Genomic DNA, 14236 nt, shown 5'->3' on the forward strand with positions numbered 1-14236 from the left:
ATTCACCTCTCACCTTCTTACTCATTCCTACTAGAAAAAAAGAAAAGAAAAATGAAGTCCTTGAAGCAAATATTCATTAAGCAAAAGAAATTCCCACACTGACTGTATCTTAGTCTAGAACTTAAATCTATTAAATCTATTCCTTGTCTATCTCAAGGAAGGTAGCATGCTTCACCATTAGTCCTCTGGTATAGCTTGTTAATAATTGGAGTTCTCATATCTTTCAAAATTATTTTCTTTTGAATTACAATTATTATATAAATTGTGCTGACTATTTCACCCAATATCAAATCAAATAAATTTTCCCAATATTCTCTAGAGCTTTCTGTTTTGTCATTTCTAATGGTTCAATAATATCCTACTTTGCTAGCCATTCCCCAGTATCCTCTTAGAGCCTAATTCTTTGTTATATCAAAAAGAGCTAATGCTAATGTAACTGCTTTTATACATGGCTTGTCCTTTTCCTCTCTGCGACGCAGATTTCAGTGGTACTGTGCAAAGGGAACAATTTAGTGACTTTGAAGGTATGACCCTAAACAGTTTTCAAGAACAACTATACTAGTTTACATCTCCACCAACGATACATTGACGTGTGTCTGTTTTTCCACTGACCTCCAACAACTATCATTCTGTTTTTTGGTTGTCTTCACTAATCTGATGGGTATGAGATGGAGCTTCAGAGTTCTCAGTTCTGCTAGGTAAGACAGTACAAAACACAAGAAGGACTTCAGAGAAAAGACTCACTAATTAGTCAGAAATAATATCCAGAGAGAAATAGGAATAATGCACACACATCCTATCTCCATAAACAAAAGCATACTGAACAGTATGTAAAGAAAATTTACATTTTATAGGGTTTTTTTTTTTTTAACAGTTTAATAAGATTGACTACAAAGGCGTAACATATTTAGTGGCATGTAAATTTGTTACTAAAACACGGGCAATGGAAGCATGTGACATAATTTAAGGCAACAGAGTAGGTAAACGGAGTAGTCAAACAGCACTGAAAATCAAGGAGCTATATTCCCAGCAGGAAAACCAGAAATAGAAGGCAGGAAGCAGGGGAGAGGGTGGAGAACAGAAGCAATGTTCTGGTGGAAGAATATTGTAGACTACCAAACCCGAACAAAGACTGGTGCCAAGTTCTAGAAATTGGCTCAGAGGAGGATATTACAGCGATTGTGTGTAGGTGGGTGGTTGGTGGCCCTTCAACAATACAGATATCTGCAGTAGTTCTTGGCTCTGCTAAAATCACAGAGCCTCCTTTAAGACTAATTTTACTCTTTAAGGCAAAGGAAGTAACAAAGACCTGGTTCCGTTTTTTAAAATAGAATCCTCCACACCACCCCCCAAAAAAAAACAACCCAAAACTCCTGTCTCCTTCCATCTCCTACTTCGAGAAATGAAGACAAAAACACAACAGTGTTATAAACATGCAGAATTAAGGAAAATTCCCACATTCATCATGTCATTCATAGACATAGATGTGTATATATGTGTCTCAATCTACCCTGAGGTCATCACCCATCAGCAGGTGAAGAGCATGTTTGATCATGAGTGGCTGGCCCTGCTTACCTTGTTTGCCTATTATAACCTCCTTCTGACTGGCCCTCGGTATGCTGGCCTAAAGCCGTTCTCTTGATCTGCCCCTAATGCCCAGTGACCCTCTGCTCAGGAAGCTTCGATGGCTCTCTGCTGCCTTCTGCTGCCTAGTTCTAGCTTCTAAGTGCAGGCTGATTTCATGTTGCTCCCTGTACCCTAGGACTCTTTCTCTGCTACCCCCAAAACAGCATCTAGGGTACTGTATTCAGTTCAGGACACCATTAATAAGCTGAAGAATGTCCAAAGCAGTGATGGGTCCTACCTGGTAGCTCCTCACAGGAGCGCTGACTGAAGGACTTGAGGTTAGCCTGGTGGGGAATTAGGGAGGAATCTATTTTCAAATACCTAAGGGCTTTCATATAGAAAACAGATCAGACTAGCCTTGCCTAGCCAAAAACTACCAAAAATAATGCATGGAAGTTGCCAAGAGAGGTTTCAGCTTCACATATAAAAAGGAAAACTTCCTAATGAAAAGAACCATTCCAAAAGCAGAAAGAACTGTATAGAAGGATCGTGAAGGCGTGGGCTAAATAATTGCTTCATGAAGGCTGCTGGAGAAGCGGTGTCTGGTTAGGTATAGGTTGGATTAGATGACCTCTGATGTGCCCTCCAACTTGGATCCTATGATTCCATGGCAACAGCATTTATTCAAAAGATAATTATTTATTAAACGCTTATATACAATGAGTCATGCAAAATCCTAAGGGAGCTGCAAAGATGATTAAGACAGTACTTTGCCTCTAAGAACTTACACCAAGCCAAGGGAGATGATCTGCACAAAAATAAATATAATACCAAGCACAATGGGATAAATCCATAAAAGAAGAATCCCTAGGAGAGTGTGGAGGGAGAATGGACCATCTCTCCTTGCTCAAGAACTAGGTGACCTTGTAGTTGCATCACGTGTGAAGAATAGGAAAGGATTTCAATAAAGGGAATAAGACAATTCACACGGACCTATTTTCTTGACACCCACAGGATGGGAAGACAAATAAGAGCGGGGGCGGAGGGAGCAGACCATCCAACATTAATGCATCCAGCAGAGACAAAGTAATACAACTCAGTTCCTATTGCTTCCTTTTTAACAAAAAAAATGAAGGAGAATGGTTTTCCCATATGGTTAAAAAGCCTTGAAGGAGATCACTTGAATACTCTAATGCTCTAAATGAGCTTAAGTCATCTGGCTAGAAAAAAAGTACATCCCAGGCTCCTGAGAGGATCTGCAAGTATGATTGCTGAGTCACAGAGTAAAGAATTCTTAATAATCAAGGCAAGTTTTCACTGGGTTCAAGATGAGCTGTTAACTCATAGTGCAGCTGGTAGCACAGTGATTAGAACATTGGGTCTGAAATCAGGAAAACCTGAGTTCAAATTTGACCCTAGGCACCTACTACTTGTGTGACTTTCAGCAAGTCATGGAAGATATATTAACTCAGTTAACTCAATTGTAAATTGGGGATAATAACATCTCTTCCTTGATGAATTGTTGTATTGATCAAAGGAGCTATTTGTAAAAAATACTTAGCACTCTACCAGCATATAGTAGGCACTATATAACTGTTTATTCTCCTCCTCTTGCCTAGAATTGGCCTCCATAATATCACCTGGCCCCTTCTGTGCCACCTTGCCAGCTCTCTATGAGTTCTTTGCCTTCCCCTCAGTGGAACCTTGACCTCTTCTAGGAAGATTTTTTATTTTGTCTTGTCTGAAATGAGGCTGCTAAGACATTTTTGAGCCACTGTCATATCAAATTGCTGTGCATGTCCATCCTAGAAAAAATTCTAAAATGGAAGATTAAGCTTGTAGTTGGCGGGCACTTTAGCCCAAGAATCAGTGGAAGAGTTCACTTTATTTCCCTTTATACTTATTATATCCACTGGTTCCTCCACTGCCCCTCATAATGGAGCTGAAGAAAATAATATAGATGTGCTCACTGCGTTCATTAGACATTCAAGTGATTGCACTTCATTTGGTCCCCTCTTCAGTTAGGTTAACTTCTTATGCTCCCCTGAACCAAGCTAAAGGCTTTCTGAATCCTTCTCTCCTTAAGAGGGAGTCTCTACCTCCCTCAAAAAATGGAAACCTGAATATGTTCATATATGGAAGGAATGAAGTTAGTGAAAGGACCGATTATTCAAGAAGGAAGAAAGCACTTAAGGGAATGAGGTTTTGGAGAAAGAGAAAGACTAATGTGATGTGAAGGAATTAGATTTTGTAAAAAAAAAAAAAAATTAAAACAAACAAAAAAAGATACTTCCTCTTCTACCACCAAAAAAAAAAGGAAAGGCATCAAGCTCTAGAGAGGTTCTGCTGAGGGACCTTATGTCAAACAGTCATCAAGCAGAAGCCACAGTAATTTGCTGAGAATGAGAGGATAGGTGATCAGGAGCTTGTAGGACACAGAGAATGTGCTAAGGATGGCCCAGCACATATTGCTGAGGAGGTTTGGTCCAATCAAGTGTACCTGAGGATAAAAAGCCAAGATGAGTTGCAGCTAAGTGTAGGGAGAACTGGCATAAAGATTAGGGATTAATTTTTTGTGTTCTGGAGGCCTTTGGCAATCTGGTGAAGATTACAGACCTCTTCTCAGAATATATTTACACACTTGAAACATAGAGGATTACAAAGGAAACCAATTATTAAAAAAAAAAAAGAAAAGAAAAAAAAGTTCGTAGATTTCGGGCTCAAAACTCTGGATCCAGAGGGAGTACCCGAAGGACATACATGTCACTCTTTAAGATAGTGTATTTGTATCAGAGTACAAAGGACATGGCCTTGGTCACTTCTACTTCTGGGAGAAGAACAAGAGCAAGAATGGCTAGCACTTATATGGCATTTTGCAGCTTGGCCTGTGTCTTCTCATTAGAAACCCACCACAACCCTGTAAAGTAAGTGCTCTTATTAATGCTATTTTACAGATGAGGAAATTGAAGCCGAGGAAGGTGAGGTGAGTTACCAGGGTCACCCGAGAGAAAAGGGTCTGAGGCAGGATTCCTAACTGAGCCTAGGGCTCTAGGAGGAGAGGGTTCAAAGGGAAGCCTGGGCCCCGGGCCCGAGAAGCTGAGGCAGAAGCAGCAAGGGGCCTGCTCATCTCCCCCAGTGTGAGTTTTGTCACTATTGTTTCTGGGGTCTCTCCTCTGCAGAAGGTCCTGGCTCTCAACACTGGGATGGCCAAAGGGCTTACAAAGCTTGGCTGTGGATCCCTAAGGGGGGGGAGGGAGAGGGAGGGGGAGGCGGCTTCCCCTGGGAGGCAGAGAACTCACATTCAGTTTCTGGAAGTAGTGGGTTAATGTGCATGTGTGCACGCAGATGTGTATCAGTGAGCATCCCTCGCATCTCAGAAACCTCTCCACGAAGCTGCATCACCACAAGCATCTGACATGATTCGGGGCAGCGGGGGGAACCCTGGCTTTGCAGCAAGACGACCAAAGTCTGATTTTTGCCTCTTGCACCTCCTAGCTCTATGAACATGGGTGGGATGACGTCACCTCTGGGAGCAAGGGGAAGGGGGGGGAGGGGGTTACGGTACCTCACCAAATTACTGTACCAAGAACATGACCTGCTTTGTACCCTCTAAAATAGCGTACCAATGAGAGCTGCTTTCTGGGAAGAGAGAAGGTCTTGACAAAGCCAGTGCTTGGGGCTATACCGCCCGAAGACCTGGTGCTCGGGGATGCGCAAACCCCCTATAGGGTCTGGGAACCAGCTACCAAGCAAGGAAGGGCTCCTCCTCAGCTCACTGTCTGCACAGGAAGAGCTTCCTCCTGGGATGCCAAAATAAACTACTGCAGTGCTGCTTAGAACGAACCACTCAATTCTGGCCTTCCCCTCATGGAAAATGAATTGAGCAGGCAGGACTTCATGCTGCAGGAAAAGGCAGATGTGAGAGAAAAGAACCACCCAACCTCACGGAGGGGCTTCTATTGAGGACACAGCTGTGGCTCGGCAGTGTCAGTAGAGACAGGACTGACCAAATATACTGCATTAGCAGAGCTCTTTGGATTTCCCCAAACACTTCACTTACAAGGTGTCTCAGTTACCCTGATCCCAACCGTCCTGGGAGGCAGCTTGCCCGATTTGGTGAAGGAACACGAAGGAAGTAAAGGCAACCGCTCAAAGGGGTGTGAAGGAATGGCAACAAAGACGCACAGGAACAGGAAGGACTGCCTGGCACATGTCTGTGGACAACCAGCCCATGTTGGAATAAAGAGGGCACATGGGACAGTGCCTTTTAAAGTATTCTCTAGCTCTGCAGCAAGTCTACAGCCCCCAAAGATCCACAAACCAGCTTTCTGAACCCCAAGAGTCTTCTCAGTGCAACATGGGCAAACTGAAATGCCATCTGCTATAGCACACCGCCCACTGCCCATTTTGTGAGGTTGGGATAGTTTTAATGACTTTAAAGCCTTAAGATTTTGTTCAGGGATAGTGCTAAGGAGAAAGGGCTGTCCCAGCTGACCTAGCCTGGAGCCCTTGGAAGTCCCTCACTACCTACGCCATGAGGAAATGTACTTCCTGCTGTGCCACACTGTGGAACAGGGAAGGATGGCCAAAAGGAGCAGAAAAAACTTCGAAAGGGGCACTGTGTAAATGCCTCAATGTTAACTGATTCAAATTCAATGAGTATTTATTTTTCCCTATCTGGAAATGACCATTATTATAACATCTAGGGCTTTCATGTCTCACTTCCATTGCCCGACATAAACCTGGCCATTTCCCGATGGAAGCTCTCGTCCTCATGGCTGCTTCTCAGAATCTGTACTATCTTTTCTAACAGTAGCTTCGGTATTATCTTGTTGTGAAACTCTGCTACTATGTTCCTAATGTTTAATGATCTGTACCTCCTCAGATTTCCTTCAGTTGCTTTCTTCCTGCATGTATTCTATCCCTTCTCTCCCTCCTGACAAAAGCTTCTTGAAGATAGGATCTGCTTGTTTCTTTATGTCTTAAAGTCCCCGATATAAGCACACACACTAAGTGCTTTAAAATGTCACTGAATTGAACTATTAAGCACTTATTCTATAAAAAGTGCTAGAAAAAAAATCAAAGGAAAAAAAAAATCCTGTCCCTGAATTCAAGGAACCAATATTCTACGAGAACAACAATAAATACAATGGATTTGAAATGTCAAATCCATTCAGCTAACACTTGGGATAATCAAACTGCTTTCCAATCCCAGGCAAATTCCAGAAAATGAGTGCACTCTCTCCAGATTTCACAAAGCAGACAAAGAGTCCAAAGAGGAAGCATTATCTGCAGCTATCTTTTTATAGTCTTGTCTAACAAGGTATAAACTGTTTCTATAAAATATAAGTATTCTGTTTCATTATTACTTACTATTAATATTATTTTATATTTACTTAAGCATTATTTGTCTAAAGGAGAAATGAAAAGTCTCTGCTGTCCTCTTATTTGGCGTGAGACAGAGATAAGTAGTTTAATATTCTTTGGATGACTTTAGACATTATTGATCACAAGAATTATTTATCTGCATTTTATATCTATAACATGAGAGACTGAAAATTTAACTGATTTACTCAAATCAGTAATTAGATAAACAAAACGCAGGTCTCCTGACCCCGATTTCAATTCCCAGGCAGACAACATATTGATGGGGAATCTAATATCATCATAGGTAATATGAAGAAAATACTTTTATGTATTTAAAAGCATTTTATGTACGTGACTTTACAAGACCCTCACAACAATCTTCTACATAAGGTAGGTACTTAAGGTATTATTTCACAGAAAAAGGAACTGAGATTCATCTCCTTAAGTGACTTGTCCAATGTCAGAAAGCTGATGGACGTCAGAGGCGGAGCCGAACCCAGGCTTTCTTGATTCCAAGTCCACCACTTTAGTCACTCTCTGATGAAAAAAAGTCTTCAACTCAAGTGTCTCAATGACTCCCTCTCACAGTTTCTGTGGTTTCCCAATAATACCTAACTTTCAAATTAGAGCAGCTATGCTACCTTTCTCTTTAAGGTCTCATCACATGGGCTCTCATTTTCTCCTGAGCTATTCCCATCACTATCAAAATATCAGGGTCCAAGTACATACATTCCTATTCTTATTCAAATGGCTTCTTTAAAGCGCTGCAATTGCTTGACTCAGCAGAGCTTCTTGACAGAGCTCAAGGAGATGTCTCCTAATATGGAAGATAATCAGAAGGCTTGGCAGAGGTTTCTGTCAAGGGTCAGAGCTTATAATATTCACTACTATCAGAAACATATATAATGGGTTGATATCTTAGCCACAATACAATAATATAAATAAGAAAAGCATAGGAAAGAAATGGAGAAATGGAGGAGAGAAGCAGTGGATAAATTCATGAAGGGATGAACAATCTCTTCTGAGAGCCTCAGAATTTATTTTAGATTCTTATCATTTTTTTTCTACTGAAATGGAAATAAGGATTAGCTTGTGGTTAATGACCACTGGGTGATTTTGTACCTCAACTCCTAAAGATATTCTGGTGATTCTAGAGTTACAATAAAAATTTACCAACAGATTTGTCTTCTTTATAAAAAGATATGGCTTTAAGATTTTTTAACGTTCAGAATCCTAAGCCTGATTCTAGACAGGGAAGATGTGCCTCTTTGAGGGCAAGGACTGTTTTTTGGGGGGTGGGAAGGAGATGGTTTTTGTCACTCCAGTACCTAACATAGTGCCTGGCATGTAGGAGACTCTTAATAAATCAATCTTCTTTGAAGATGTATGGAAAACAGAGGATGAAAAAAGTCTGGAGGGAAGTCATAGATTCATCTCTTTTGTAAGTTGAAATATTATTAGCCAAAGGAAAAAGGCACAAAATTAAGCATTTTTATGTAAAAAAAAAAAAATTCCTATTATGTCCCCAACATCAAGTAAAAAGAAAATTGAAAGTATGAGCTGATCAAATTCATCCCCATGCAACAGAAACTTCCACTGTAGGTTCTTTATTAGGAGTCTAAATCTTAACAAGTAGCTTAAGAGGTGGATAAAAGCTTTCACTGGGATAATCTGTTAGTGGGCAATCCATGCTATGGAGAAGGTAATAAAAAAGGTTTTCAATGAGAATTAAGTCTATGGCAGCTACATAATACATCTTCATCTCTTGTATTATACTACAGAACAACAAACTCATACAGTTTTAAGTATAAGAACAGACTGTCATATATTTTTAAGTATAATGCTACATAACTTGCTGCTACTAACCTTACTTATGTCAAACAACATTCAGAAATGCTCGCTCCATCCAGGGTTACAATTACTTATACTTTCTTTTTAAAGTTATAAATGCAAAAAATGTCAATAGTTTTAAGAAAAACAGGTAATGATGACCTCCAAATTGAACTCCCATGACTCTAAACTCTGTTTATTTCTAAGACTAAAGTCCTAGCCAGAAGTGGCTTGTTAAATGGGCAGAAATGCTGGCTATGGGAGGATGGACATGAGTTCACGTTCCAGTTCTCCCCTACCAATTGTCTGACTTAGAGCCAAGTCATCTAAGTCCCTCTGTGCCTCAGTTTCCTCATCTGAAGCTTGCATAACTAGCACAGGAAAAGTTTTGAGAAAAGCACTTTGTAAAGCTCAAAGTTTCTAGAAATGAGATGTCAGCCATATCCAGGGTCACACTCACTGTGGAAATAGTGTGTTTAATTCCTTTGAGCTACATAAAGAATACGTTGGTATTTTCCTGAAACATCAGGTCTGGAACAGATATAGTAAGAAGGCAAATGACCTGGGGTGCTTTGTGAAGACAATCTAGCCTGCTATTCATGCATATGAACAGAAGAATGAGAAATGTGTAAGGTTCCAGGGTTACATGTGAGAGCAATGAAGTGAACTGCACACGATGATTCACCCCACGCCATTCACTCTCTGCCTTCTAAGTCACATACCGTCAGAGCTCCATTCTGCGTGCTGGCTGTGTTAGTACTCTGCTCTCCATGCGTTTGTGTACCTCCGTAAAGCGTCAGGTTATGCTCACTGGTCTGGCCTGCGTAGTCCTGAGTGTGTGGCACCCCATACTCTGTGGGAATTCCATTTTGTGGAGGTGGTGGAAACGGGATGGTGGTAAATGGCTGAACCATGGCGTCAGGAGTGGCTGTTGGCTCCTGGTTACCCTACAAGAGAAATTGAGAGAGAAGGGAAAAGGAAAAAAAGGGAAAGGTGATTTAAAATGGTATAAAAGATCAAAACCCTAATTTGATAAGTTCTACAGTGAGCTCCAGAGCTCTCAAACATTCTCTCGATAAATTAGACCAATCAAAATACTACAAAATTCCATTGCTCTAGCAGAACAGAACATTTCTAGGTTTCACATGTGTTTTTGCCAATTTCGTACTAGAAATTCTTGGAGCCAGGTTAAGATTAATAAGTATCCGAAGGCCAAATAATTATACCCTCTAAAGAAACCCTTTCTCCCCAAATATTTCACTGATGTCAAGCTGGAGAAGCATTACTGAGTTGAAATGAAGTATGAGAAAACATTTCTCTATTTTTTTCTGAGCACACTTTATATTGGCCTTTTTTAAAGGAAGCCAAAAGGACACTAATCTGCTAATAAATATTTATTAAGGACCTACTATGTGCCAGATACTGTGCTAAGCACTGAAGATAAAAATATGAGGGTGCGGGGGGAAGAGTAGAGAGAGAAAGAACGATAATCCCTGCCCCCTAGGAACTTCCAATCTAAGCGAGGAAGATGATCCATGAGGAGAAGCCGGAGAGGAGGCGGAGTGGAAGAGTCTGGCAGAGAAGACCCAGAGCGTAGCAGAGCAGCCAGTGAGTGATGAGACTCTAAGCTGTTCGGAGCTGGGCATCCTCCAGGAGCCCATGGCTCCCCTCTTCAATCAGAGGGACAGATGATAGTGGGAGCTGACTTCACTTCTTAGTTAATGCCAGTATTTCCATCCTTGCAGTTCAGAAATACTGAATGGAGAATGTTCTTAGGTGCCTTATCAGTTTCATTCTGCAACTTGTCCTAATGGATGCTAGAATACGCCAGGTAAAAAAGCAGAAGGACACAAGCAAGCAGGTTCTTTCTACTGGGCAGTCACTCTATCCTGAATGAAGAAGAATCCCCAAGAAGGGAAGGAGTGGCTGTGGAGGGCAGCCACAAACACAAAGCAGGCAAAGAACAAGTACGGTTACCATAGCAATCGCAGCACAAGACAGCCCCGCCTTTATCAGATGGGTTATTTTACTTTTGGATGAAATACAATCAGGAAAAGTTTACTGTCTTCCTCTCTTCCCATTTATGTCTACTTGTCTACATGCTCATTCATGTTCATCTCACTCCTCTCTTCTATTCAATTCTCTGGCATTTAGGTTTGGGTTTTTTTCCCTTCTCATAGAGTACAACTTCAGGTCCTTAGAGATCATCAAGTTCAATTCATTCATTTTACAGATGAGAAAAGAGAGGCCCAAAGGGATCAAATTACTCCCTGAGTACAGGGAGTACATGGAAGAGCTAAGACTTGAACTCAAGGCTTTTAGCTCCTAATTCAAATATGGTATTCAAATAATATGAGAGATTAAAATATAGTAAGAATTTTGGAGCAAAAAGGGAAAATAAAACTCTTAACAAAAAATTGTCATTGAGGACCTCATGCCTTTTAGGAACAGAGTTCAAGAAAGGAAAAACACATCTAGTTTTAAAAATTTCAAGATGGTGACTTAGCTGAAGTTTTATATTAGATTAATTAAAAAATCAAAAAGAAATCAGAATCTTTCTTCTAAAATTTATTTGTAGGACAGGAATGTTGAGAGTCAATATCCCTTAATAGCAGACACTGGAGAGTATTGTGGAAATATTCTCATTATCATAGGGTAGATAGTGCTACCCTATGATAATGAGAATATTTCCACAGCCAGCTGTGTGCCTTTGAGGACATCACTTTTTCCTCAGCCACCACCTCTCTCACTACAAAAATGAGGAGGTGGAACTGAATCTCTAAAGTCCCTTCCAATTCTAGACTTCTAAAACCCTAAAAGAGAAGCTTTTCCCAATTCCCAATGCAAAGCTCTACATGGCTCATTTCTCAACATATGAGTTCTGGACAATTTCTTGTGGTATATGTAAAATGGACAGAGCTTCCTAGAGGTAGGAATGATGAAGAATTTCAAAATACTTTTTCTTCCATCATCCCCACTCGAACCTTTTGCTCTTGCTCACTCAGCTGACTGTCTTCAGGTTGGGGTTTTGAGTCTGGTAGAACCCACTTACCAAAACTCCCCTTTTCACAGTTGTGCGTCTCTTCATCAAACTACTCTCCAAAAAAGGCAAAGCTGTGTTTTGCTCAAGGCTCAAGTTTTTGTGATTTCTGCATAGTTTTTAAGACATTTTCTTTTTGTCTCTAGATGGTAGAGAAGGTCAAAGACTTTTAAAATATTAGCAGACTTGTTCTGCTTCTAAATTGAGGAGTTAAGGGAAATAATGCATCAAGACCCTGAGTATATATCACTTGGTTTTCTCCCAATCATGAGCATAATTTCTTTCAGACAAGACACTAATTATCCTCTTCTCTCTCAGCCCTAATTATCCTTCTCTCTCAACCCATGGCATCCCACCGAGAGCACCAGGACAATGGATTTGGAGCAGGACTCTCTAAACAGCATCACTGGCTTTCAACACTAACTTGATGCTCATTAAACTGATACCCCCCCAAACAAAAAGCTTCACAGAAGGGGAATGAACTCCCTGGGATCTTGGGAAGGGGGGGGGAAGTCGTCTATCCTATTACAGCCTTTCTGCAAATATGTATCTTGCGCTTCCAAAAAATTCAGTGGAAAATTATCATAGAGAGCCAGAGTAAATAGCAAAGAACAGTGTACCTACATACTAATGCTAGATTTAATCCTATTCTTTCTACTCCCTATGCCACTCAAGCAATAAAGTAGAGATGAGAGTAGAGGTGATTCTGAGTGAATAAAAATGGAGCCCTTAATGACCTACAGTTCTCCCATTACAATCCTCATAATTTGCCACTGCTAACATCATATTATGGAGTGACTTTAATCTTCAAAGCATTTTACAAGAAAATTAATTCTCATTATCCCACCCTGTGAAGGAGATAAATATTATCTTCACTTTATACAAGGGTAAAGTTTTGGTAGAGAGATCAGCAATATCTCTCTATAGCTTCTAGCACATATCTGCTATCACTGAAGTTTCTCTCCTTTCAAAGCCCCATGTTATATACACTAGTCCTATCATATTCTTATTCTCCAGCACAGCCCAAACCGAGAAGTTTTAAACAAATTCCCAAGATTCATTAAACTGGGATTTATCATAGGATAACTCTGACTACACAAAAATGATGGTCAAAACTCTTGAGAGCCCTGGGGGAAAGAAGCCAAACATTCTCTTTTGTCCAGGTGTCTATGGCCCCTGCTTGTAAACCAGATACATGCCAGCCAACATCAGGTGAATCGATGCCAGCAAAATGATGGGCTGAGAGACACTGACCCTCACTTTGAAACCCTTAGTCCTCGGCCTCCTCATCTGTAAAACAAAGGACCTGATGATCTCTATAAGGTCCCTTCCAGTTCCAGGGCTGCTGGCCCACATAGGCCATGCCCACAGCAAGTGATCTCGGTGCTCTGGCAGAGCTTATCACATGAACGTAAGGACATTTTATTGTCATCAAAGGCTGAACAACTCACAGGCAATAGTAGATAATTGGCATGGGCAGGAATGTTCTACTAATTCATGCTGAGGACTGGCCTGCCTCATAACCTCGGTGACCTTGGGTAGTTCCCATGATTGAACTGCAAGGTCCTCGTTAGGTCTGTTCCCCAGGGCTGACCATTTATCTGGATCTGAAAGCAGCTTCCTTCTCACTTATCCTTCATCAACCAAATGGCCACAGCTCCCAAAGGAACCAGGGATCTGGTTTTTCATGTCCACTCCAACCCTCCAGTTCTCAAACTTTAAGCTTTAGGTTGCTTTGTAGTATCTTTACTTCTGCCTAAAAGTAATGTAATAGCAGCAAAAAATGGTAATCAAACTAAACTACATAGAAAGGTAACTATTTTTATTGTTTTATATAAAAAGTTTATCGACATCCATAAAATCTCACTCACTGAATATAAACCAAGTCTGGCATCTATCTGGCAATCTATTCTGAAACAAACAGAAAATCGAGAGTCCATTTTCAGATCTAGCTTTAAGTCTCTTATGTAAGCTTAAAACAAAACATCTCTCTCAAGCTGGACTTTCTTTACCTGTACTCCTGATATTACAGCATTAGGTTTTCCAAGTAATTTTAAATTTTAATTTTAATCTTAATCTTAAAAATGCCCAAAGACAAAGATGAGAAGAACAAAAATAACCTCACTGAAGTTTTCTTAAGAGACTTAAAAACATTGAACTGAGAAAAAGAAATAATCAGTAAAACTCAATTCCATTGACCTTCTACAGGCAACATAAAACAAACAGCATTCTATCCACCTCTTCAATCCCATCTATGAATTGCTCCCAACTACCCTCAGGGTTTCAATTAAAATGGGGGAAAAGTTATTACTTCTGAACATATGATCCTGGCTGAGAAGAGGCTTGTGTATGTACCCCCTTCTAACTATAATACCCTTTAACTCCTGCTGGTTTGGGAGTTACTTCAGGTTTTTTTCATTGGCCTTACTTAAC

General features: G+C 40.5%; 1 protein-coding gene across 23 annotated transcripts in view; it reads right to left on the reverse strand.

Moving 5' to 3' along the window:
- Window positions 1-14236, reverse strand: part of RBFOX2 (RNA binding fox-1 homolog 2) — a 222554-nt gene that overhangs the window by 59117 nt on the left and 149201 nt on the right. For all 23 annotated transcript variants that reach the window (XM_051961666.1, XM_051961672.1, XM_051961658.1 and 20 more), the window contains one exon: window positions 9486-9710. In XM_051961666.1, coding sequence (XP_051817626.1) covers window positions 9486-9710 — 225 coding nt within the window. The remainder of the gene's footprint in view (window positions 1-9485; window positions 9711-14236) is intronic.

This window comes from Antechinus flavipes, chromosome 5 (assembly GCF_016432865.1).
Source record: "Antechinus flavipes isolate AdamAnt ecotype Samford, QLD, Australia chromosome 5, AdamAnt_v2, whole genome shotgun sequence".
Classification (NCBI taxonomy): domain Eukaryota; kingdom Metazoa; phylum Chordata; class Mammalia; order Dasyuromorphia; family Dasyuridae; genus Antechinus; species Antechinus flavipes.